The sequence below is a fragment of the Mus pahari genome, chromosome 6, assembly GCF_900095145.1.
Source record: "Mus pahari chromosome 6, PAHARI_EIJ_v1.1, whole genome shotgun sequence".
Taxonomy (NCBI): Eukaryota; Metazoa; Chordata; class Mammalia; order Rodentia; family Muridae; genus Mus; species Mus pahari.
The window spans coordinates 84,318,357-84,344,522 of NC_034595.1; the positions used below are offsets into that span (position 1 = coordinate 84,318,357).

At 48.7% G+C, this 26,166-nt stretch overlaps 1 protein-coding gene across 2 annotated transcripts in view; it reads left to right on the top strand.

Annotated features, from left to right (window-relative positions):
• The first annotated feature begins 2,588 nt into the window (after positions 1-2,588).
• Positions 2,589-26,166, top strand: part of Slc9a1 (solute carrier family 9 member A1) — a 53,790-nt gene continuing 30,212 nt past the window's right edge. For both annotated transcript variants that reach the window (XM_029539714.1, XM_021199719.2), the window contains exon 1: positions 2,589-3,746. Coding sequence is in view for 1 of the 2 variants with exons in the window: in XM_021199719.2 (XP_021055378.1) it covers positions 3,383-3,746 (364 nt within the window). In the remaining variant the exon portion in view is untranslated. The remainder of the gene's footprint in view (positions 3,747-26,166) is intronic.

Consider the following 26,166-nt stretch of genomic DNA (forward strand, 5'->3'; position numbering starts at 1 on the left):
CCCTCTTCGCTCACCTCCATTGGCGCTACTGCTTGTCTTTCTTCTGTTCTCAGTGTTGTCTTACAGTGTTGGGGATCAAACCCAGGGTGTTGCTCATGCTAGGACAGCTGCTCCAGGATAGTCTCTGAATCCCATAACACTCCCCTCATGTGTGTATAGGTATGGTATATGTATACGTGTGGTGTGTTGTATGCAAGTGCATCGGCCTTGTACAGGCAGATGCCAAACTAGGAATCATGTTTTCTGTGACATCACTTTTCCTTAGTCCCTCAAGATGGAGTCTCTCACTGAATCTGGAGCCTGGCTGGTGGGCAGCAAGCCCTAGCAATCTTTTTTGTCTCCATTCTCCAAGGTACTAGGGTTAAAGGTGTGTGGGTATGCTTGGCTTTCTTTTTCTTTTCTTTTAACTGTGGGAGCTGGGGATTTATTTGAATGCTGATCCTTAGCCACTAAAACATGTTTCTAGAACTGTTTCTGAATTTTCTTTTCTTTTTCTTTCTTTCTCCCCCCTCCCCTCACCCCCCCCCGGGGTCACCTTCCAGTGTTTAAATCTATTCCTGGAAAACGTGGCGAGGTTCAGAAAAGTCAGAAATGTTTTACACTTAGTTGTCATATCACACTCTTGTTATTTGAAAACATCTTTTTCCAGATGGAAAGGACACAAACTCTGACGGCATGGTGAACTCCCACAACCTAATTGCCTCTGAGTAACTGGGTATGGACCACCCAGTGAAGGAACAGGACACTCCCAGAGCTGGGAAGCCCACTTTGAGCTCTTGAGCTGACCCTAATCACCATCCACAGTCCCACACCACGTCCCATGCCTATGTCGCTAGCCCAGCAGAAATCCTTGTCAAGAGGTTCTAAGATTTGTCAAACGAAAACCAACCCCTCTAACACCCCCTCGAACAAATCACCTTGGATGTCTCGGCTTTCATTAACCTTTCCATAAAACAGGATGGCATTTGAAATGATTTAAAAAATTCTCAGTCTGGGCTCAGCGGTGTTATGCTCACCTAGCTCCCAAGGGGTTCTATGTTCAGATCCTACTATGGAGGGGGAAAAGAGTTCTCATGATTGCACCATGTGGACACAATGTCTTGAGCTTTCTGAACGCTAATCAATACCATTCATTCCAATTCCGGTTCCAGCTGTGTGTGGTGGTGCATACCAGTAATCCCACTTGAGAGGGAGAGGCAGGAGGATTGCCAAAAATTTGAAGCCAGGCTGGGCTACATTGTAAGAATGTAAGAATGTAGCCTTTCTCACAGAACAGAGCACACCCCTTTAGGAAGCGGTATTCTACCTGCAGATAATAAAAATCCTTTTCTCTTTAAACCAGACATACATACATACATACATACGTACATACATACATACATACACACAGACAGACAAAAACAATACCCAGCCTCTTACTTTTTGGTTGTTTCACTACTGTTATGGGTTGAAATGTGCCCTTTCAAAAGAAGTGGAAGTCTTACCCCGCCCACCCCTCAGTGCCCAAGAATTCGGCTTTATTTAGATGAGGGGGTTTTGTAGTTGTTGTTGTTATTTTTTGGTGTTGTTGTTTTTTTTTGTTTTTTGTTTTTGTTTGTTTTTTTGAGACAGGATTTCTCTGTGTAGCCCTGGCTGTCCTGGAACTCACTTTGTAGACCAGGCTGGCTTCGAACTCAGAAATCTGCCTGCCTCTGCTTCCCAAGTGCTGGGATTAAAGGCGTGTGCCACCACCGCCCGGCGTTGTTGTTTTTTAATCTCTTTGAGACAGGGTTTCCCTACTGACCTCAGCCTGGTCTGGAACTCACTTTGTTAGAGAAGCTGACATCGAGTTAAAAATTCCTTTTTCTTTAGTTTCCCAAATGCTGGAATTACAGTTTCTCACTGCTCATGGCTCAGATTGGGTTTTTTAAGTTGATCAAGCTAAGGTAAGTCATTAGGGCCCATTCCTAATTCAGTTTGCTTGGAGTCCTTTTAAAAGGGGAAATTTGGACCTAAAGACAGATATAGGATGGTTGGGGTTATGCCGCCACAACCAGGGGAAGCCAATACATTGCCATCACAGCACCTGTGGTGGGATGCAGGAACGGATTTCAGCTCACACCGTCCTCAGCACAAGCCAATGCTTGGGAACATCTAGAGTTCAGATTTCTAGCCCATTCATTCATTCATTCATTCATTTAACTTTATTTTGTGACACTGGGCATAGAAACCCATGGTAGACAAGCACTATACTTCTGAACCAAGATCCCATCCCTTTCATTCTAAACATTTCACATAGATCACCTCATTTAGCCATCATTAGCCTCATTAGCCTTTTGTTATAGCTATCCATCTCCACCTTACAGTTGAGAAAGCTATGAAACAGAGAGGCTAAATAACTTGTTCAAAGTCACATGCTAACAAGAAAACACTTTGTAGATGTGTTTTCACTATGTCATTTCAGTGTTAGACTGTACTTTTTTTTTTTTTTTTCCAATTTAGGTCTCCGCTTCCTCTTTTTACGTGACACTTCTTTCCCTGGGCGACAGGGGTCGCTGCACCGCGCGGGCGCTGACAGGTCTCTCTAGCCTGCCGCGCTTGCTACTCGTTGGTGCCTATAAATGGCTGCGCTGTGCTCAGCGAGGCATCAGTCCGCTACCGCGGGACTCGGGGCTGTGTCAGGTCTGGAAGTGGAGCAGGAGCTGACCGAAGGAGCTGCCGCTGGGCCGGGGTGGAACACAGCTTTGCACCGGGGTCTTAAGGAGGGGTGTGTTGCTGCGGGCTCACTGCGAGCCGCCTCTAGCCTGCGCCGAGGCACCTTCCCGCCAGGCCGTCTGCCTCTGTCTTCCGCCTCCCTCCATTTCCCCGGAATCTCAGCCCGGCGCGGCTGGACCCTGGCTCTCCTGTGGGTGGGAAAGCCCCAGCCTTTTTCCTGCTATACTCCAGTCCCCCAGGCTGGCCTAACAGCCTTCTCTCGCCTTTTCCTGCGGAGTGGGTCTCATCCTTTTCCGTCTTTAGCACAGGCTCCTTACCCCTCCCCTCTAGCCGAGTTCCAGCACCCTGGTGATTTTCCTTAGCCAAAGGTCCTAGCCTGCCTTCCTCCTTCCCCTTGCCCGTGGTCCAGCCTATCCCGGCCCTTCCCCTGTCTTCAGGACGCAGTTTCCCCGATTTCTTTCTCTCAGCCTGAAGTTCTGGATCCTTTGGGTTTCCTCCTTAATCCCTCCAAGGTACTTATCCCCCTTTTGCAGTTTGGACTTTGAGAACGAAAATACTTATCTAAAACATGAACTTTTCCTAGAGACTGCCCCAGTCTCACCCCATCTGCAGACTCCTTGCTTACCTATGTCCCAGGTCTTACACGCGCTTGGCTAAGGGCTGAGGCCTCCTAGGCTGGGGGATCAGTATGATGCGTTGGTGGTCCGGCGTCTGGGGACTTTATCCACCTCGGATCTTCCCCTCCTTGCTGGTGGTGGTTGCCTTGGTGGGACTGTTACCTGTTCTCAGGAGCCACGGCCTCCAGCACAGCCCTACTGCCAGCACCATCAGAGGTTCTGAACCACCCCGGGAACGCTCAATTGGGGATGTCACCACGGCTCCATCAGAACCTCTTCACCACCCAGACGACCACAATTTGACCAACTTAATCATTGAACATGGCGGTAAGCCATCTCGGAAGGCCTTTCCAGTCCTGGACATTGACTACCCTCACGTGCGCACACCCTTTGAGATCTCCCTCTGGATTCTCCTGGCCTGCCTCATGAAGATAGGTAAGTGCATGATGGTGCTGTTGTTGCCACCACCAGATAGGTGAGCTTCTTGCCCCACATGTTATCAGGTTCTGCTTCTCAGGATCTGAATGAACCACTTCGGCAACGCGGGCGGGCAGCCTCTCCCTCCTTTTTGTTGGTCCTTAAACTCCAGCTCTGGCCTGTGAGCTGGCATTATGTAGCAGGAGGGAGGGTCAGGAGCGTGCACGGGATGGAGTGCTTCTGATACTAGGTAGTTCAGTGAAGCTGCCAAGGCTTGGCAGGTCTCCTACAGCTGGGATGGGACCGAGAGAGGAGGCAGGTGCTTAGCTCTGTGCAAGACAGGAATCTCTTTTAGCAACTGGCACTTTCTGTCCTGTCAACAGGAATCAGTGCGATTTATTACCTTCTTTGTGAAAGGGTGTTTTAGGACTTGGCCTGTCTAAGGATTTTGCGTAGAGTAAGGAACTAGGTACAAGACACTTAGGTGTGTGGTAGAACACAGGGATCTCCTGAGACTTATTTACCTTCATCCCCAGAGTGGTACCTCTCAGCTTTGCCTGCCAAGGCCAGTCAGAAGCCCCTGAGTCAGGTCCTAGTCCAGAAATGCCAAACCGTTATCCACTTCATAGGAATGGCTACAGCCATTTGGGGGTGGCGAGAAAGTGGAGGAGGTTGAGGTTTGGTTCAGGTTTGTACCCAACTGCCTAGAGACAAAGAGATAAAGAAGAGCTGGGTCTAAAGAGATTTCAAAATATTCTTTTTGGAAGAAGGACATGAAAATGCTGTTCCTTCTCCAAGGGTTGGGGTTCCTGCCCAGCCTGAGCACCCTGTTCTGCTGGGTGGTTGGTGGGGTTCTCCAGAGGCTGCATAGCCCAGAAGTCCCTGGAGATAGTGTCCAGGGCACTTTTCAAGCTACCTTAAGGTTTCCGTCCACTTTCAGCTAACTGGAAGGGGGAGCCACTGGGATTCTGCTCCCCTCTTTCCTTGAGATTTGGGTTTTGAGGAGTTAGAGATTCTGGGCAGGAAGTCTTGCAGCTTCTTTCCCCAAGGACACTAAACTGGCGTGAGACTGGCCCTGTGGCATGCTGCAGGAACTAACCAGCACTTCTGTTTTGATAGATCCAGGAGCTGGCTTCCTGGTACAGGGCTTTGGTGCTGAGGTGGTTACAGTGGCCGAGTTAGGACATGGAGCTGGGCCATCAGCACCTACACCCTGATGGCAGCCAGCTTCCTGGAAAAAAAAAAAAAAAATCAAGGTCTGAGCAAGGGGAACCAGGTATACAGATTCAAACCTAAATGCGTGACCTTGAACAGCTGAGTGTCTTCCTGAAGGTCTTGTGAAATAAGAATCGGAATTGCTGTTTGACTATATCGATTGACTCATGAAACCTTGTGTCTGTATTTGTTGTAAGACCCTGAAGTGACCATAATATGTCATTTGTCTGTAGGAGACAAGGGAGAAACTTCATAAGTGCTGCCTGTAAATTAACACCTCCCTCAGCCCCGCGGTGTCCCAGTCCTGGAAGCTGGCACACACACACACACACACACACACACACACACACACACACACACACACACGGCAGACCTGTGTCTGCTGTTAGTTATACACTAGCATGACCAGAAAGACCCCACTCAGGGATGTCCCAACTTTCTTCCTGCAGACCTGATAGCTCTTGGCCTAATGGGTGCTGGCTGGGCCTGACCTGCTTTGTCAACAGAGTAGTGCCTGAGACCCTGGGCTGGATACCATAGATGGTGCTGGCAAGAATATCAGTCAGGAAACTGAGTTCTCCTCTCCCCTCTCCCTCCCCCCACCCCATGACCTTGACCAATCATGTCTCCTTAGCCTGCTGATCTTTGTCATCCTTTCCGGGTCTGACATTTCTGTTGTTGCTCAGATTCTGGAAACCCTGGTTAAGCTTCTGAAACTTGGACCTCAGTTTTCCTCCTGTAAAATGGGGAGGCTGGATCTGATATCCCCCCCCCCCATGCAATCCTGAAGGCCTGTGTGTCTAGCTTGGAAAGACATTTTTCTGCTTCTGAAAACGGGGGCCTTGGCAACTGGCTGTTCTGGGGCTAAAGGTAGAAGGAATGGGGACGAAGGACCTCAAGGTGCTGTGCAGATGGCAGCCATGAAATACCATTCTCCCCCGGCACCTTTGAGGGTGGGAGTTAAGGTTAGATGTGAGGTCGCTGTGTAGAATGCACCTCCCACCCACCGGTTCACATTCTCTGAGCCTCAGATTCTTTATCAGAAAATGAGAAGTGCAGGCTGGCGTGTAGTTCAGAGGTAGAGGACATGCGCAAAGTCCGAGGTTCAAAAGTGTGTGTGTGCGGAGGGGACTAGTGGCTAGCTGAGTGCCAGCAGTGTGATGCAAACAGTGCGTAAAGTTGGCTTGCTGCACATAGGCGGGAGGGAGAGCGAGCCGGTGAGGAGCCACCTTCAGCAGAATCCTACCTCCTGTATTCTCTGAGATTGGAGCACTACACTATTCACTATTCCTTAGCCCTGGGCCACCGTCTGACCCTTCCTTAAGGTTACAGATCTGTTCATCTGACTTATTCATTCTCTCTCTCTCTCTCTCTCTCTCTCTCTCTCTCTCTCTCTCTCTCATTTATTTATTTATTTATTTGGTTTTCGAGACAAGGTTTTTCTGTAGAGCTGGCTATCCTGGAACTCACTCTGTAGACCAGGCTGGCCTCGAACTCAGAAATCTGCCTGCCTCTGCCTCCCAAGTGCTGGGATTAAAGGCGTGCGCCACCACACCTGGCCCCTATTCTTTCTCTTGAGCTGCCTCCTTTTGGTGGTTGTGGGAAGATCCGGGGTGTGCCTTGGTAACAGACTGGAGGGCTGGGGCAGTGATCTCTGCCCTGTCTGCTATCCAAGAGCTAGAGACTTTATTTCAGGGTCTCGGCTGTTTTCCCATTGTCCCAGCTCCTTGCCACACACGGTACTCCTCAGCTAAGAACAGAGTGCAGTGTGCAGTCTTGTTTCCCATCCTAGTTGTGTGCCATAATCTTGTGGAGATTGACATGGGAGAGGCAAAGCAAGAGTTAATGCTCTAGAGTAGTTGATGCCTCTGGACTGGGGAGGTGACCTCAGGCAAACCACCTCCCTTCCCCAGACACTGTTTCTCTCTTTTAGTCGAGCATTCTTCCTTTCCTCTTCTTGGTGGGAGGAGAATTAGTAGTTTAAGAGGGACTTAAATTATCGAGAGAACCAGAGCTGGGCATGTGGCTCAGTTGGTAGAGTGCTTGCCTACCATGTACGAGGCCCTGGGTTTAATTCCATATACCACATAAAAAAAGTACGGTTGATATCAGTAAGCTCAGGACTTGGGAGGTAGAGGCAGGAAGGTCAGAAGCTCAAGGCCGGCCACCCTCAGTTACAGAGTGAGTTTGAGGCCAGCCTGAGATACACGAGGCCCTGTCTCAAATAAGTAAATAATAAATAAATGTATGAATAAATGAATAATTGAGAGCTGTCCTGAACCCTTTGGGGTCGGGCCATTCTCTGCTTCCTTCCTGTACTGTGGTTTGGCTCTGGCATGAATTCTGCTTTGTCCCAGTTCACCTGACTCTCAGGCAGCGTTTGTTCTCACTCAGGGAGTGCATCTGTAACCCAGCTCACCACTGGCAGCACCCCTGGTGTTTGCCCATATTCCTGACCTGGAATGCCTGGCAAGGCCCAGAAGCCGCTATAAAGCAGGTATTCATCTTGTCTCCTGATTAGGGACAAAAAGGGCTTCTTTTGTCCCTTTAGGTCTTATGACATTTCAGTTTTGGTCTTTGGTATATGCTGCTATTTCCTCCCTAGAACAAGTTTAGTTTATAGAGGGACAGCTAGATAGTTTGTAGTTGTAGTTGTTGGCTTTTTTTTTTTTTTTTGAGACAGGGTTTCTCTGTATAGCCCTGGCTGTCCTGGAACTCTGTAGACTGGGCTGGCCTTGAACTCAGAGATCCACCTGCTTCTGCCTCCCAAGGGCGTGGACCACCACAGCCCGGAGAGATATAGGATATTGTTTCTGCCCACTTCATGTAAGCAGTCATGAGTCTGTTAAAGCAGGACCCAAACCTTCCTTTTCTACTTCTTAAAAGGAAAGAAACAGCTTAAAGGTCACCTTGAAGCTGTCTCTATCCCAGATGCCACTCCAAAAAGAAAAGGGTGGCCTTTTTCTCCTAGGAAAACAAGCTGCCTGACTGTGGGGTGGTCTCAGGGATGTCAGCCAGCATGGGGGGGAAGGCTTTAGGTAGGGTGTTTCCAGTTGTGCCAGGGCCTTGGAGGGCCTGGGCTGCTCATATGGCCTGGACTTGATTCAGCTCCTCACCTGAGGTTCACCTTTCCTCTCAACCCCAGCCAGCGCAGTCCGACACATGCAGCCCAGCTCTAAGGAAAGCTCTGGTGGACACCTTGGTCTCTGCCCTTGACGCTCCCTTTGGTACATTTCTCTGGACTTGCCTTGCCTTATTAGTGAACTGAGGGTACTAGCTCCATCTTCTGAGTCTGAGGTAGAGATCGGTGTGTGTGTGTGTGTGTGTGTGTGTGTGTATGGTGGCTTTTAGAGTTCATTAGCTTTCCCCCCACTCTGTTACTTATCTAGGTTACTATACCAGAAATATCATATATAATCACTGTATGAGGAGAAACGTTTATTTTGGTTCACAGTTTTGGGGGCTCTGGCCATGATTACATGGCCTGTTGTTTGCCTAGAGATGAGGTGACACCTGATGGCAGAAGTATGTAGTGAGGTACTGTCCTCCCTTCAAGGACATGCCATTAGACATAAAGACCTATTAGGTCTCTTAAATTCCCACAACTTCTCGATGGTGCCACTCTGGACCGGTGGGGACTATTCCAGATCTTGGGTTTTTTTCTTAGCCCACTTCAGCCTGCAGCAGCTGCTCTCTCCTGACCCTTCTCCCCATACTGTTTGTCCACAGCCTGGGCATTCTGCCTGGCCTGCCCTATGCCATTGCTTCTGTTATTGGGGTGTGTGTTCTAATAATAATTACCATTTATCCAGTATCTACAGAGCAGTGTCAGAGACTTTATAAAAGTAATCTTACTTAATCCCCACCAAAGTCTTGTGAGATAAAGGCTCCCTCTGTTCTGCAGATGAGGAACCGGCTCAGGGGTTCTCTGCGGAGATGCTGAATTGCTCTTTATCTTCTGTTGGCGGCTTGGCAGAGTCTCCTGGGGGAGGGGGGTGCAGCTGCATCGCCTACCTCTCTCTTTGCCCCGCTTGGAGTGGTGCCCAGCCCCCCTGCCTCTGCAATCCGAGGGGCATGGCTACCTGAGAGAGAGCTATAGGTGTTTGGTGCCTGGCTTTGGGCCTGTCCTTAAGAGTCTCTGAGCCTGTGTGAAAGCCCGCAGACCCTGGGGTAGACTGAGCCTGTTCCTTGTTCTCAGGTGGTTTCCCACCTGGCACCTCTCTTAGCTGTCTGACCCACCTTGCTTCTCTCCAGGAAGAGCAAGACAATTGAAAGGGGATTTTCTTTAGCCAGAGGGGGGTGGCTAGCTGTGACTGTGACCTCCTGCCCTTGAGGAAGAGGGAACCAGCCTGCTCTTGGTTGCCCCCAGGGCCCGTGGCATCCTCTGAGAGGCATGGTGGGAGCAGGTGGCACGGTTTTCTTAAGCTCTAGAAGCAGAAGTAGTTCTTATTAGTGCTGGGGCTTGTTTCCACAGCACTTGCATATACAGTACTTACTCTGCTTTCTTTACAGCTTAAGAACACTGACGAGGGTTGTGATCTGCCTGAGGTAGGGAGAAGGACACAATTCTTCTGGACAGACAGGACTGCTAGCCATGGTCCTGGCTGTCTTCTTTCCTGCCTGGCCAGCAAACTGTGATTCTTTTTCTTTTTCTTTTTCTTTTTCTTTTTGTTTTTTTGTTTATTTTTTGTTTTATTTTTGTTTTGTTGCTGTTGTTGTTGTTTTGTATTTTGTTTTTCCGAGACAGGGTTTCTCTGTGGAGCCCTGGCTGCTCTGGAACTCATTCTGTAGACCAGACTGGCCTCGAACTCAGAAATCTGCCTGCCTCTGCCTCCCGAGTGCTGGGATTAAAGGCGTGCGCCACCACTGCCTGGCTTTGTTTTTGCTTTTAATTAACAGGGGGTTTCACTATGTAGCCCTGACTGGCCTCAGAGAGGTCTGTGGCCTCTGCCTCCTGAGTACTTGGGTTAAAGTTGTATCCCTCCACACCTAGCCATACTGAATGTTAGTAAAGACCCAGCTGGACAGCGGTGCAGGCGGTGGTGCAGGCCTTTAACTCCAGCACTCAGGAGGAAGGCAGAGACAGGCAGATGGCTCCATAGTGACTTTCAGTACAGCCAGACCTTGTCTCAAGAAAGATTCAAAGTGGCGCTTTAAGAGAGAAAATGACTGGACGTACCTACATCGGTAACCTGGATGGTTGTTTTTTGTTGTTGTTGTTGGTTTTTGTTTGTTTGTTTGTTTTTCGAGACAGGGTTTCTCTGTGTAGCTGGGCTGTCCTGGAACTCACTTTGTAGACCAGGCTGGCCTCGAACTCAGAAATCCTCCTGCCTCTGCCTCCCGAGTGCTGGGATTAAAGGCGTGCGCCACCACGCCCAGCTCTGGATGGTTGTTAAGAGGGACAGCGTCTCTCCCGTGGGAAAGGAGGGCTGTAGGAGCTGGGCGACCGGAGCCCTGGCCACTCTGCACAAGGTTCTCGGCACCCTCCCATGCACCCTTTGGCTGTGAAGTCAGAGGGAGGCTGACCTCCTCACCTCCAAGTGTGTGGAGCAGCAAACCTTAGAAATGAAGTAGGAGTGTTCTTCTTGTCAGCGTGTGGGAGGCTCTCCTCCACTCCCACCTGAGGAGAGAGGGGAAGGAGAGAAGTGACTGTCGGTGGGAACTCATAAGGAGCAGGGAGTGCAGGAGGTCTGACCTCAGATCTGTTTTCTTTTTCTCTTGGTGTGGGGATTGAACCTGGGGCCTTGCTCACGTCCCACCCCCAGCTCTGGTCTTCGCTGACCTTGTGACTGTAGGTAAGGCAGACCTCTTGGAGCCCATTCCCTGGTGTGTGATCTGGTGGTTAATTACATTAGTTTTTTTTTTTATTATTTTTATTTTTTAGCTGTTTCTTGTTAAATTTCCTAGTTGAGAGATTCCTGGGTGCTTTGCTTGTATGGTGATAAACAAACCTAACTCAGGCCACCTTTGGAGCCTGTGATTTTTCTAGTGTCATTTCATAAGTTCAAGGCCCTTTCAATTGAGAACTCCCATTTTCCCATCATCACTCTGAACTGGAGCCTTGAAAGCCTTGAATATTCTTCTGTCTTGCTCAGTTTTTAAAAAGGGTTAAGGGAAAACTGACCCAGTCCAGGGTCCACAGTGAAGAAATGGCCATCTAAGAGGTGGTAGCATTCATACACCCAGGAATGACTGGGACCCAGGACAGAGGGGCCCCAGATGCCCTCTGGAGAGAGCCTGCATTCAGCCTGCAGCCGGGCCCCTCCCTCCTGTCAGCCCCCCACCTGCTCTTCTGATATAGGCAGAGAAGCCTGCTCAGCACAGGCAGGGCCTGGGTTACTCCTGAGTCATCCCGCCCGCCTGCCCGCCCGCCCGCCGTGTGGGCTCCTCCCGCAGCTCTAGCTCCCTCTGCAAATGTCTGAGTCAGTCTCCCCAAGGTTGTCTGCACACACCGCACTGGGCCAGACCGTCTCTTTAGATGCCAATAAACATCAACTGATACTTTAGGCAGCCTGTGATTATGTGTGGGTATTTTTAATCTTATGGGCTAATCTAATTTTAACTGAACTAAGTTCTAGGTTGGCCTGGATCAGTGTGCTGCCCCTCTTCTAGAATCATGCTGATTTCATTTCCTCCCCCCAAAGCCCATCCAGCGTGTAGGACTGGTTTTGGTTATTAGGCTAGACTGAGCTCTGAATTCTAATACTGCTTGCCAGAAATCAGGAGCTCCCCAGATTATCCCAGCAAGTTCCTGTAAATACATGTCCTCTGGTAGTCTGAGGGCTAGGATAAGGAGTTCTGTTCCTTCCCAGGCCTGTGGGGACCACTTCCCTCTCAAACCAGAATGGCTCTTCTGTAAGCCAATGAGTCTGTCTGACATCACAGCTTTATGTGGGACAGGGCCCAGAAGTTTACCAAACCCAGTCAGTAGCCAGCACCACTCGAGTAGCCCTTGCTGCTTGCAGGGTAAGGCTTGGGAAGGCTGTGTCTTTTGTGCTGGCTAGCCTGAAGAGAGAGAGGCAGAAGAGACAGCTGTGGCAGTCTCCCTGCAGGCTCTTCGCTTGCACTCCTCCTCGCACTAGGAAAAGTAAAAGTGGGCCCTGCTCAGGGCTGGACGAGATGAGACAAGACATAATAGGTGTGATGTGTCTGAGGGCTGGGCAGACTCCAGGCAGAGGGCGCGTTGAGAGGGAGTGGGCAGTCCCTGAGGGCTGCGGTGGCAGAGGAGGCTTTGCAAAGAGGTGAGGTGGAACCTGAGTGGAACCTTGGAGGGAATGAAAGCGGAGCAACGTGCTGTACTAGAAGCTGAGCCCGTGTGGGTGAGCACGGGAGCCCCTGGAAGGCGGGGCCTGTGTGCTGCTCGCTTTCCTTCTGCTACCCCTCCACCCCTCTCTCTCTTTCTACCTCCTTTCTTTGGTCTCTATCCTTCTTCTCTTCCTCCTCCCTCTCTTCCTTCTCTCTCTTTCTTCCTTTCTCCTCCCTCATACTTGCTTCTTTCCCTCTTTCCCTCTTTTTTTCTTTCTCTCTCTCTCTCTCTCTCTCTCTCTCTCTCTCTCTCTCTCTCTCTCTCTCTCTCTCTCTCTCTGGATATGGTACCAGTAAAAGCTAGGAACCCTGTTGGACAGATTTTAAAGGAGCTGTAATACTGTGTGCACTTACTTTCTTATCTGTTTCTGGCACAAGGAAAGGCCTCTGTAAATATTGGGGAATGAATGGGGGAAGGAAGGAAGGAAGGGATGAAGACGTGGCTGACTTCCATGTGGAAATGGGGTCCATAGAGAGATTGGGGTAGACTAGAAACCAGGTTTGTTCAAAGAGGAGGGGAAAGGGAGTTCCCGGCTCCTAGGTGGCAGGCTAGATGTTAGTGGAAAGTGACACTCATGTGTGACAGCGTCGGCATCTGGTGATACTGTGGGCACAGCCTTCTCTGCTCTGCAAGGGCATCTGCGCTGGGCTGGGTGGGGTGTCTCTGGGAGGATCTGCCCTCTGTGTGTGAGTAAAAGTAAGATACCGTAACTTCCACAGGGAGCTGCTGAGAGCTCTAATTGAATTAGGCTTTTTCTGAGAAGATTCCTCAAGCCATAAACTGCACTGTGACTGAATTAATGAGACCAGTGGCCATAACCACATAAGACAGCATTTTGTAAATTTATAGTCACACCTGAACAGGCTTAGTTATGGCCTCTCTTTGTGTGCATGTGGACTGGGGCCGGATTCTTCTTTCTGTGCCAGATTTATTTTTATATAAATAAATAAAATAAGGACAGCATAGTAAAATCCAACAATCTAGGAGGGAGTTAAACAATGAAAGTTCCCCTGCTTAGCTCTCTGGCCGCTCTCATTCAGTTCCCCGGATGTTACTGATGTCGGCTGTATTGTGCATCTTTTCTGGAAACTCTCCGTGCTGTGTGGGCTGATGTGCGATTGAGGGTAAATTTAGTTTTCATGAAGCCACTTTGTGGCTCTAGGCTGTGAACTGGGACTTGAGCCCTAGAACCAGCTCTGCCTCTTTCCTACCTAAGCCATTTCGCTCTCTTGGGCCTTCAGTTCTCTTTCAGGCTCCGTTGGGGCCTTACAGTTGCAAAGGACCCCTGCTCCGCTGAGGCCTTGGCAGACTGAAACACTTGGTGGGTAAAGTCTACAGGTTTATCCTTTGTGGGTGGGTCAGGGTTCCCATAGATCTCAGGCTTCAGAGCACAGAATTCTCATGTATGCGTTCATGCTCATCTCCAATCTGTGACTACAACCATAGGTTCCTAGAATTAAGACAGTCTATGAGGGAGGAGGCACAGCAGGGTACTGTGTGGCGGTGGTTGGTGCTGGAACCTAAGGGGAAATGAGAGAGAAGCTTCTGAGGGCACACTCTCAGACTATGGGTTGAGCAACTGAATATGGACATGAAACTTGATACATTTGATAACAGTAGGCTTATAAACATAACGCTAAAAATTAACTCAAAGGTGAATGTGTAATAAGCCCAGGGTGTTTCTCCAGAGCCCTCTGTATTGCACTGAGCATGCTCACAAAGAGCCCTGGTCTGGTTCCGTGTGTGCAGCATGCTCTGTTCTGCGTGTGCAGTCACTGCTTAAACATCTGGGCTCCGAGTCTAGACTGCGCTGTCATCCACTGTAGCATTGCTGGGATTCTTGTTTTGAGACAGGAACAATGACCTTGAACTCCTGATCCTCCTGGCTCTACTACCCATCAGGGAAGGGTTACAAGTATGTGCTGCCATAGCACTGCTGGCGTCCGAGGCGATGAAGGCCAGGCCTTTTCTGCAAGGCAGGCATGTCAGTTACTTTCTATTGCTGTGGTCAAACACTATGATCAAAAGTGACGTCTAGAGGAGGCTAGAGTCCAATCCTCAGCACCCACGTGGTGGCTTACTGCCATTTACAACTGTGTCCCCTGTGCTCCAGTGCTCTCTTCATGTACATAAAAACACACACGTAAACAAATCATTGAAAATTGTCCTGTAGAAGAAAGTTTATTTTGGCTTCTCATTCCAGAGGGAAGAATGGCAGCAGGCAGGCAGCTGAAAGATCACACATTCACCACACACAGGAAGCAGGGAGAGCAAACTGGGAGTGGGGTGAGGCTGTGAGGTCGCTCTGTAGACCAGGCTGGCCTCAAACTTCACAGAGCTCCATCTGCTCCCGCTTTCAGAGTGCTGCGATTAATGACATGATTTTTTTTTTTTAAAAGAGATTTCTTTATTTTATGTATATGAGTACACTGTTACTCTCCTCAGACACACCAGAAGAGGGCATCAGATTCTGTAACAGATGCTTGTGAGCCACCGCCACCACGTGGTTGCTGGGAATTGAACTCAGGACCTCTGGGAGAGCAGTCAGTGCTCTTAACTTCTGAGCCATCTCTCCAGCACGAGGTTTTTTTTTTTTTTTATGAGCTCTTAAAGCCTTCCTCAAATGGCTTATTCTTTCTCCAAGGCTCCAGGTCCTAACAGTTCTAAAACATTCCCAAGCTTAGCGCCTACTAGGATTCAGGTGTTCAAAATGTGTGATCTTGTAGGAACGTCTCTCATTCAAACTATTGTACCAAGCAAGCACTTACCAACTGACCTGCATCCTGTCTCCCTCACTTTTTTTTTTTTTTTTCTTTTGAGACAGGGTTTCAAAAGAAACCTGGCTGTCCTGGAACTCACTCTGTAGACCAGGCTGGCCTCGAACTCAGAAATCCACCTGCCTCTGCCTCCCAAGNCCTGGCTGTCCTGGAACTCACTCTGTAGACCAGGCTGGCCTCGAACTCAGAAATCCACCTGCCTCTGCCTCCCAAGTGCTGGGATTAAGGGCGTGCGCCACCACTGCCTGGCTCCCTCACTTTTTTTAAAAAGGAAAAATTTATTTTTATGTTGTTATTTATGTGTTTATATGAGGCTTTGCCACATATATGTGGGTGTCTGCAGAGGCCAGAAATGGGGTCAGGTCGCTTCGTCCTGGAGTTACAGGCTGTTGTGAGTACCTAATGTGTGTGCAGAGAGCTGAAAGAACAGCAGTGCTTTAAACCTCTAAGCCAACTCTCTGGCCCCATCCCTGCCGTGTGTGTGTGTGTGTGTGTGTGTGTGTGTGTGTATGCATGTATATATATATTTGAGGTAGTGTCTAACTGTGTATTCCTAGCTGACCTGACACTTACTTTGTGGTCCAGGCTAGCTTTGAATTGAAAGTAGTCCCCCTGCCTCAGCCTCCGTAATGTTGAGATTACAGGCATGCACTGTACTCAGCTAATTGCAGTGCTTTTACTATATATAAAAACCTTTCTGTTCTCATAGAAATATAATAGTTTAATTATAGAAAACAAAGACTTAATATTTCTCTACTATCCAGTTTCACAGCATATAAAGTAGCAAGTACATCCTTGGATCATATTGTGTGGTAAATTACTTGATTTTGAAATTGCTCTTTGGGTTGTTGATTTGAATTTCATTAAAAAAGAAAAGAAAAGAAAAAGAATACTGTAGTGATTTTTGGCCAGAGGTTAGGACAGAATTTACAACTATTTCTGAATGGCCCTAAACAATGGGTTATTCTGTCATTTCATACCACAGTTAAACTCATTTATTTAAAATTAAAAGTCACATTTATTCATTTGTGTGTGTGTGTGTGTGTGTGTGTGTGTGTGTGTGTGTGTGTATGGATGGTTGCACACATGGAGGTCAAAGGACAACTCATAGGACTCTGCTCTCTTCATCTATCATGTGGCTCCCAGGGATTGAGCTGAGGTTATAAGGTGTGGCGGCAGGTGCTATACCCCAAGGTATAGTGCAAGCTGGTCTTGAACTCATGCACTTCTTGCCTCTGCTTCTTCAGAGTAGTCTACTGGCATGTGCCTCCACAGCTGGTGGTGCTGTATATATTTATGCATAGCAACATTCTTAGCATTGATGATTATAAAATTAAAGTATTAATCAACTCAGAAAAACATTGAAAATGCTCTATATTCTTCAGTATCAAATATTCAGTGAGAATTTAATTCTTTAAAGACAAATAAGCAAGTGGTATGCATCTCATTAGTATGTATATTTGCTTTAATCTTTAATAAATAGTAAAATTACATGTATAATACTAAATAATTATATTAAAGTAGATTTCTTTTTATTCCATGTGTGTGAGTCTTTGCCTGCTCTATGCACCACTGTGTGCCTGGTGCCTGTGGAGGCTGGAGGGCGGCATTGGTCCTCTGGCACTGTGACAGCTGTGAGCCACGATGCCATGCTGGGATCGAACCCCAGTCCTTTAGAAGAGCAACCAGTGCTATTGACCACTGAACTATCTCTCTAACCCTCTTAAAATAAATCTCTTCATGATTTATCCGTAAATGTTTTGGTTTGTATAACTTTTTCATATTATATATACATAGGATCACATAAAAATTTCTCCAGCAAAAGAGTTACAGTGACAAAAGTTTAAGAGGCCTTACTCTAGGGGAGAAGAGAGGGTGTGGCTAAGGGAGTCTAGCCTAGGTGGAAGAATGGACAGAATAACTTGTTGATTTGGACTCTGTAGACCAGGCTGGCCTTGAACTCAGTCTGCCTGCCTCTGCCTCCCAAGTACTAGGCTCAAAGTGCGCCACCACACCTTGCTGTTTTATGCTTGGACTGTTCCAGGGGGAGAAGGCCAGTACTGCCACGGATCCAAAAGGCTAAGTGCTCAAGTCTTATTTTATGGGGAATTATAAAGGTAAAGGATAAGGGACTGCTTGTCCGGGAGGGTGCCTCAGACACTGTGGTACATCCTCCCGAGGTTGGTGGGCTTTACCTGGCAAACTGTGGAACCTGCTCAAAACAAGAGTGAGCCATGTCAAGAGTGGGCTGTATCTTGACAGAAGAGAAGAGCAAGTGACTCTGAGTAGAGAAGGCTTTTCTATACTGGGCATCAGTGATACAACAGGGTTCTCTTGCACTGTGCCTCTTGGGTCGGCCAGGTTCCCATGGAGAGCCCAGCTCACACCTGAGGTGTGACTCAGTCCTTTCAGTCTCTTCCCTGAAATGCCAGGGATCCAAACACAGCTCTCAGACCCAGAAGAGGAGCAGCCACCCTGGAGATGGCTGATGGAGGGGATTCCCGCAGAAGGTGGGCAGTCTGGAGGTCGCACACCGGTTCCGAGACCAGGACTCCGGCTCCCTGTTCTCATCCTGCTTCTGGGAGGCAGCAAGAGTCTCCATGGTCTGTGGCTCCCGGCCCCAAGGGAAGGACTGGCCTTGGGCCACATGTGAATGGGTGAGGCAGAGACAGGCCTCCTTCCTGCTCTTTTAGCTAACACAGTGCTCTCTAGGTGGTGGGTCAGGAGGAGGAACTGTGGTCTGTGCCTGGATGCAATAAGCATTAACAAACTTATTTTTTCAAGCCTAGGAAAGACAGTGAATTGCTGTGGTGGTCGTTGTTAGGGACCAGGAAACTCGGGTATTGACCACATTGGTCCTTGCAGTAGAACTTTTCTGTGCTTACCCAAGGCCTTTGTCTTTACCCATCAAATCTTTTTGATCTTGTAGTTAATCCAAGTCAGTGTTGAAGTAACAGATTTTGAGTCTGAGGCCAGCCTGGGTTACACCAGAGAGTCCAGAGCAGGTTGTTCTGTCCGGCCCTCCACCTTTTTACATCATTTTAACCAACAAACAAAATCCTATCTCCTGGGCTCTGGATCAGACCCAGAAGAATCCAGATGTTGTACCAGGTAGGCAGGATGCCCACATGGGGCAAGAGCCAGTTTATATGTCCAAGTAAGTCCAAGACTGAGCTTACAGCTGGGGGGGGGGGGGAAGGGAAAAGGAGCAGGCGTCCACCCGTCCTTCCTGAGCCCGCTCACGGTTCTGAGCTGCAGAACCACTGCAAGGAGGGTCAAGAGGCTTTGTGACCTAGGCCCTGGAAAATAGCTAGGCTGCCATGGAACACTTGTCACGTTTACTGGGTGTCATTGGAAGCGTCTACCTGAGGCAGAACCCTGAGCTTGCTGAAGAGTGCCCCAAGCAGCTCCCCGTGGAAATACGGTCGTGGTGATGAGGAACACAGGCTTTGCCACCTAGCTTCACACCTCAGCTCTACTGGGTAACTGAGCCAGTCATCCTCATTGAGTCTCAGAAGCCATCTGTAACAGTGTGGCGTTTATGCCAGGGCTATCAGGAGGGTACTTGGAAAGGACCTGGCTCTACAGTTTGACACATTTAGTAGAGAGTAAACAGTGACTTCTAGGAGCAGGAGAAAGAGGAATGCTGGCTGATGTCCCTTGGGAACCGAGCATCCACTCAGCAAGAGGCTTGGCGTCCTGCTGTGTGTCCAATGGTGTGCTAAGCACTGGGATAGCAGATCCAGGTCCTCTCAATGAGTGCACACACTCCGAAGGCATCCAGTCCCCACAGAGCAGGGACCCTGTGTGTGTGTGTGTGTGTGTGTGTGTGTGTGTGTGTATGCGTGTGTGTGTGCATGCGTGCATGCGTGTGTGTGTGTGTATGCATGCATGCGTATGTGTGTGTGCGTGCATGCGTGTGTGCGCGTGGCGTGTGTGCGCGTGTGCGTGCATGTGTGTGCGTGTGTGTGCATGTGCACGCGTGTATGCGCGTGCGTGTGTGTGCACGCGCGTGCATGTGTGTGTGTGTCTGTGTGTGCATAGCGTGTGTGCGTGTGTGCGTGTGTGTGTGCGTGGCATGTGTGTGTGTGTATGTGTGTGTTTTGGAGATTGAACCCGAGCTGCTTCTAGGATAAGTATGAGTTCTACCCAGTGGAGGTAACAAGAAGTGTTTCCCAAGACATGATGAAGGAAGCTTGCTGTTAGCTGGCCAATGAATCTGTAGCTATAAAAACACTCAATTTTACAGAGCAGTTATTTTTGTTTGTGTGTTTTGTTTTTCTCAGACAGGATTTTGCTCGGTGTTTCTTGCTAGTCTGGAACTCACTGTGCTTCCCAGGCTGGCCTGGAACTTGTTATCCTCCCAAGTGCTGAAATTAGGTATGAATCACCATACTCAGTTCACATAATATGCGTCTATGCTCTGTCTGTGTGTGTGTGTGTGTGTGTGTGTGTGTGTGTGAGAGAGAGAGAGAGAGGGAGAGAGAGAGAGAGAGAGAGAGAGAGAGAGAGAGAGAGTGAGTGAGTGAAGGACAGGGACCAATGCTCAGTNGAGAGAGAGAGAGAGAGAGAGAGAGAGAGAGAGAGAGTGAGTGAGTGAAGGACAGGGACCAATGCTCAGTGTCTTCTTCAGTTGCTCTGTACCTTATTTTTTGAAGCAAGATCATCCTTGGAGCTGGTATTAAAGACATATGTGGATCATGCCTGGTTTTTACATGAGTGTTGGGGACTCAGAGTCAGGTCTTTAGGATTATCCAGCAAGCATGGCCTACTAACTAAGCCTTCCTACCTATACACTCCCCTCTTCTTCCCTTCTATTCCCTCCCCTCTTCTCCCCTCCTCTCCCCTCTCCTTCCTTCCCCTTCCCTTCCCTTTTACCCCTGTGAGTTTAAGGCCAGACTGGGCTACATAGTGAATTGCAAGGCACCATCAAATACTGTGTAGCCAAGAATGATTTCTGATTGCCTCCCCCTCCTACCCCTGCCTCCTAGGAGCTGAGATTGTAGGTGTGCCCCACCACTCCTAGGAGCTGAGATTGTAGGTATGCCCCACCACTCCTAGGAGCTGAGATTGTAGGTATGCCCCACCACTCCTAGTTTTTATGGTGCTAGAGACGAACCCAGGGCCGTATACTTATCAGGTAAGCATTCTGTCAACTGAGTTAAATCCTTAGCCCGTGATATAATAGTTTTTAACAGCCCACCTATGAGTGTAAGGTATGTGTGCCAGTGTTAAGGGCAGAAACTTGCCTCTATTTAACTTAACCACCACACCTAAACCTCAGCTTTCTAGGTCAAATAGGGTGTGTCTGCGCTAGTCCCTGAGCATTACTGAGCACATTGGGAGCTGCTACTGTCCCTGTCACATTAAAAGAGGATGCCATTAGGTATATGACCTTAGGGCGCTGGGGTAGGCCTGAATATGATCAGTACTCAGGGTAGACTTGTAAATGAGAGAATGAACTGAATTTGGATTTGAGTTAGGAGTGGAGCGATGGCAAGGGTTGGTCTCTGCTGAGGACTGTTTGCTGAAGATGGAAAGTTGAGTACGGATCGCCTCAAGGAAGAAGCAGGATATAAACAGGAGCCTAGGATCTGCTGTGAGTACTGCTGTGCAGGGCCCATGGGGCTTGGGGTGGGGTGTGTGTGTGTGTGTGTGTGTGTGAGAGAGAGAGAGTCAGATGCCTATGTGTGTGTGTGTGAGAATGTGTTGAACATGTGTGAATGTGTGTGAGTGTGTGTGAGAGTGTGTATGTGAGTATATGTGTGTGTGTAGGTATGTGTGAATGTGAGTGTGTGTGTGAGTGTATATGTGTGTGTACATCAAACTTGTGTGAATGTGTATGTATGTGTGAGTTAGTGTATATGAGTATGTGTGAATGTGTGTTGAATGTGTGTGTATGTTAGTGTGTGTGGATGTATGTGTATGTGTGTGTTTGTGTGTGAGTGTGTATGAGTGTGTATGTGTGTGTGTGTATATATGAATGTGTGTCTGTATGTGAGTGTGTGTGTGTGTGCACGCGCGCGTGCACATGTTGGAGGGGTGCCTCCCTTTTCAGAGCGTTGACCTGGGTCCTGAAGGTGAAGTGCTGGTTTGCTCCCTGAGGAGAGTGGGAAGAAAGCACAGCATTTGCTTCAAAAAAGACTGCCTCTGAAACAGGCTCTAGCGCTGTGTCTGTCCTTGAACTCATGGCAGGCTCCTGCCTTACCCTACTGACTGCTGTGTTCATGAGTGAGCCAACCAGTCCAGATTGCCCTTTGCTTTTGAAACCCACTGGGACAGTGCCAACCCTTCCACCAAACAGCCAGCAGGGGAAGCAGAAGCCACTGTTGGGGTTGGTGAGAGTCTATGACGTGTGTGGCCCTTGGACCAGGCTAGGGAGCTGCCTTGACTGGTCTCGCCAGTTCCTGGTCTTGTGCTGAGGATCCCACTTAGTGCATGGTTATCCATTTCACGATGACCCTGAGCAGAGCATGTTGCAGTGTTTGCCTTTAGCCAGCTATAACTATCTCAGAAAACCGACACTGGATAACTTCGTGCTTGGAGATTGCTGTGCATGGGAAGCCTCTAGAGATGTGGCTGGGAATCCCAGTGAGCAGATACCATAGGAAAGAGGCATCAAATGAGGAGGCCTGGGACACTGCCCAAGACTAAGCTGCTGACATGAGTAGACACCAGGCTAGCTGAAAGAAGCTGCGCTGGCATAGCGGGAAGTGACATTATTAGGTAGGTTGGGTTACACTGGGCTGCTGAGCAGCAGCTGGAGCTCCAGCCCAAGGGGACTGTAGCCTAGGTCACAGGCTGCTCTTCATTCCTTCCACACCTATTCTCTCTGTCCCTGCCTGAGCATCCTATGGTGACTCTGGCCCCCAGCGCTGGCTGTAATGAGGTGACCATAGAGCAGCAAGGAGCATGTAGGATGTAAACCAGAACATGGTGTTCCCTGCTGAAGCTCTTTTTGATGTTTCCTTTTGAACTTGAGACAAAAATCTCAGAGCTGTAGCCTATATCATTCTCAATGTCATGTCCTGCTTCCCTTGCCAGCCCGCTTCCCCTGAGACTGTAGTGTCTGCTTGTCCCCTAACCTGGAACACCATCTGTATACTGCCTTAAACTAGCATTTTCCTTCATGTCACATGTCCCCAGAGTGGCCTTCCTGACCACCCAGGCTAGTTAATGTCAGTACAAACCTCGCCAGCCAGTTCATCCCCTCTGTGTTCATTTTGTTAGGACGCAGCCAGGATCAAGGCAGGAGAGTATTTGGTGTCAAAGGGCTCACATGCAAGTGTAGAGCGTTTAACAGTAAATCCAACAATTTCAGACAGGGGTATGTGTCTAAAGGAAATAAACATAGGTCTGAAGGCTCTCCAAGGAGACAGCTGAGTGACAGGAAAGAAGCAGTCTGCTCTTCAAAGACCAGGGTCCTGAAGAGGGTGTGACTAGAGAAGTGTAAAGAGAGAGTGGAGGAGGCAGGGCCAGACCTTGGCTGGGCTTTGGGTTGGCTGCTAGAGTCAGTGCTAAGTGTTGTGTGGTCCCATCAGGAGCAGGGTGACATGGTCTGACCTGCACTGGGGTGTCAGCTGCAGAGGGAACTGTGCAAAGCAGGTCTCTGCTGACCTGTCCCTCAGCCTGGGACGGAGAGATGGTAGATCAGAGCTTCCCACCAAAGCACCTCCCGCCAGGCCATTGCTGTTGGAGTACCAGTCTAGGAGAACCTCTAACAGCGAGGGGCAGCTTCAGGCCAGTCAGCAGACACGTCCTGAAGGAGGGCGTGGCACCTCAGAGCTCTCTCTAGGGACCTGAACATCTCTCCTCCCAGCTCTGCTCATAGCCTGTGGTCAGACCATGTAAGGATCAAGTCAGATTTCAGAGCTTTTGGAGATTCTAGACTAAGTCGAGAGTCCTGTGAGTACAATGAGAGAGAAGTCTGCTCCTTCATTCTCAGCTATGTGGACCTCCTGCGCACAACTGGGGAGGTGAAATGAGCATGCCAAGAGCACCCAGCAAGAAGGACTCTGGGAAACTGTGGGCAGGACCTGGCCTGCTCTCCCATCTTACCCAGGAGGAAGCAGAAGGCTAGAGAGGAAGTGACTTGCTCAAGGGCAGCAGCAGGTGGTGGCAGAACTGGGGTTGGGCCCGAGTGTTTGACCCTAGCCAGGCCTTTCTGTGCTGTGTAAATGACTGGCACCATTGCTGTCTCTTCTGCAGAGGGAGCTAGGATTGCTCTGGAGTCCACTTTTTCAGCTTGCCACTGAGCACCTACTGTGCTTGGGCAGATGTGGTAGGAGATATAGCTATGACAGCTAACACTCAAGTGCTTGTCGTGATGCAGGGTGCAGTACTATGGGTCCTGGTGGCACATGGGTCTATGTGATGCTGCTCCTTAGAGTGTGTTGGCAACAGGTCTGCACTGGGGTTAGAACTGATTCAGAGTGGCCTCAGAGTCGGTGTAGAAGACAGGCCTGCTGTCGATGGGGAACTGCAGGCATCTCAGGTGGGGACGAGCATGGTGGGTCCGTGTTACACCACGATTGTCTTGGAAGGTGCAGAGTGGAGATGAAGTTCTCTCTCCATGTTCTTGGCTCTGAGCGATTCCCGCCTCCTCCCTCTGTGGATAATTAGCTTCCTAAGAAATTGATCAGATGGGAAGCTGCAGGAAGTGGTTTGGGACAGGGATTGTGTAGGAGTTGTGGGAAGAGTAGAGAGGAAATAGCTGCCTCCAAGCAGCAGGAGGTGGCTCCTTCAGAGAGGAGGAGGAGGAGAGGGAGGAGGAGGGAAGTGTGGTCTGGGCTGAGAATGCCAAACAGGACGGATGGGTCCTCTGTGCTGCTTATGTCTTTTTTTTTTTTTTTTGATTTATTTATTTATTATATGTAAGTACACTGTAGCTGTCTTCAGACACTCCAGAAGAGGGCGTCAGATCTCGTTACAGGTGGTTATGAGCCACCATGTGGTTGCTGGGATTTGAACTCCAGACCTTCTGAAGTGCAATCGGGTGCTCTTACCCGCTGAGCCATCTCTCCAGCCCACTGCTTATTTCTTGTGTGGCCTGGCTCTTCACATTGTAGACCAGGGTCTGTTATGAATGCAGGGTGTGGCTGGGCACCCTGTCCGGTCCCAGCTAGCTTTCACCCCACCATAGCTCCCAGCAGATCTCAGCTTTAGTGTGGGCCTGGCTTTTGATCCTGTTTTGGCCTCACTGGCAAAACAGCATGTGTTGGGGTGCTGAGGCTTCTGGCGAGTCTAGTTTCCGGTGAGTGGCTGAACCACAGTGCTAATGTCTGGCAGGAGGAGCAAGTGGGTCCCATACTAGAACTGAGGAATAAGCTGCCTGTGGAGAGCTGGGGCGGTTCTGCAGGTGGGAGTTCAAGGCATCCAGTCTCAGGGGTCAGCCCTGAAGGCCTAATTTGAGTAACAGCTCTACTGTGCGCCAGCTCTGTGACTGTAGGGAGATGACCTGACTTCATGGGTGTCTTTTTAGCACCCTCCCATGTATTTAATTGTGAGGCTACATGCCTATATACTGTAACCAATATGCATAATCTTTATGTGTGTGTTCTGTACATAATCCTTAATTAAATGTGCCATTTACAGTGTGTGCGCTCACATGAACTACCCAGATGAAGATGCAGAACGTCTCTGTGCACTCTGGATTCCTGTGGGCTCTGGTCTATATTCCCCTGTGCCCCTGGAGTAACCACTATTCTGACATTTATCATCTTGGTTAGTTTTATATGGTTTTTTGTTTCTTTTTTTGAGAAGGTCACATGTAACCCAGGCTGGCCTCCTAACTAGCTGGGGATGATCTTGAACTCTGCGTCTCCTGCGTCTTCCTCCCACATGCTGTGATTACAGGCATCCGCCACCACACCTGCTGTTTCATCTGTCTCTGAATGACAGATAAAAAGAATAGTATAGTCCCTGCACTTGGGAGGCAGAGGCAGGTGGATCTCTGAGTTCGAGGCCAGCCTGGTCTACAGAGTGAGTTCCAGGACAGCCAGGGCTACACAGGAAAAACCCTGTCTCAAAAAGAAAGAAAGAAAAGAATAGTATAATAGGACTCTTGTGTTTGACACCTTCTGCTGAGCACATTTGTGAGATTCCTCGGTTACCATGTCTACCAGAGGTTTGTTCTTTTCTTTTCTATTGCTGACCGTATGTATGTATGGTTGCACTGCAGTTGGCTCATTCTCTTGTTGATAAGCATTGAGTGGCTTTTTGTTTTTTTGACAATTTTGAAGAAAGCTGCTTTGAGCATTATTCTTATACTCCATGGGTTTTGTGGGATTTAAATGAGATAATCTATTACAGTAAAGTGTTTAATGTTGAATTATGACTCAGAAAAACTGCCCCCCTGGTGGGGTTGTGGATTTTTATTTTATTTAATTTTTCTTTTTAGAAAAATTAAAACACCATTGTGTCCCACTGGGCTTTTCTCTATAGTGATGTGAACTATTTTTTTTTTTAAAGATTTATTTATTTATTATATGTAAGTACACTGTAGCTGTCTTCAGACACTCCAGAAGAGGGTGTCAGATCTTGTTACGGATGGTTATGAGCCACCATTTGGTTGCTGGGATTTGAACTCCAGACCTTTGGAAGAGCAGTCCGGTGCTCTTACCCACTGAGCCATCCCACCAGCCCCCTGATGTGAACTATTTAATTAAAAAAAAGTTGACATTAAAAACATGCTCAATGGGACTGGAAAAAATGTCTCAGCACTTAAGAACACTGGCTGCTCTTCCAGAGGTCCTGAGTTCAGTTCCCAGCAATCACATGGTGGCTCACAACCATCTGTAATGGGATCTGATGCCTTCTTCTGTTGTGTCTGAAGACAGCTACAGTGTACTCATATACATTAAATAAATAATATTAAAAAAGCATGCTCAATGTTGCTGTTTATGTTTTTGGTTTAGACAGGGTCTTTTTGTATGGTTTTGGCTGTCCTAGAACTCACTATGTTGATGAGGCTGACCTTGAACTCACCGGGATACATCTTCCTCTGCCTCTGAGATGCTGAAATTAAAGGCATGTGCTATGTGACCAATGAGAACAATGTCTTTTTTTTTTTTTTTTTTTTTTGGTTTTTCGAGACAGGGTTTCTCTGTATTCAGGTTCAGAGATGAGCAGTTAGCTACCT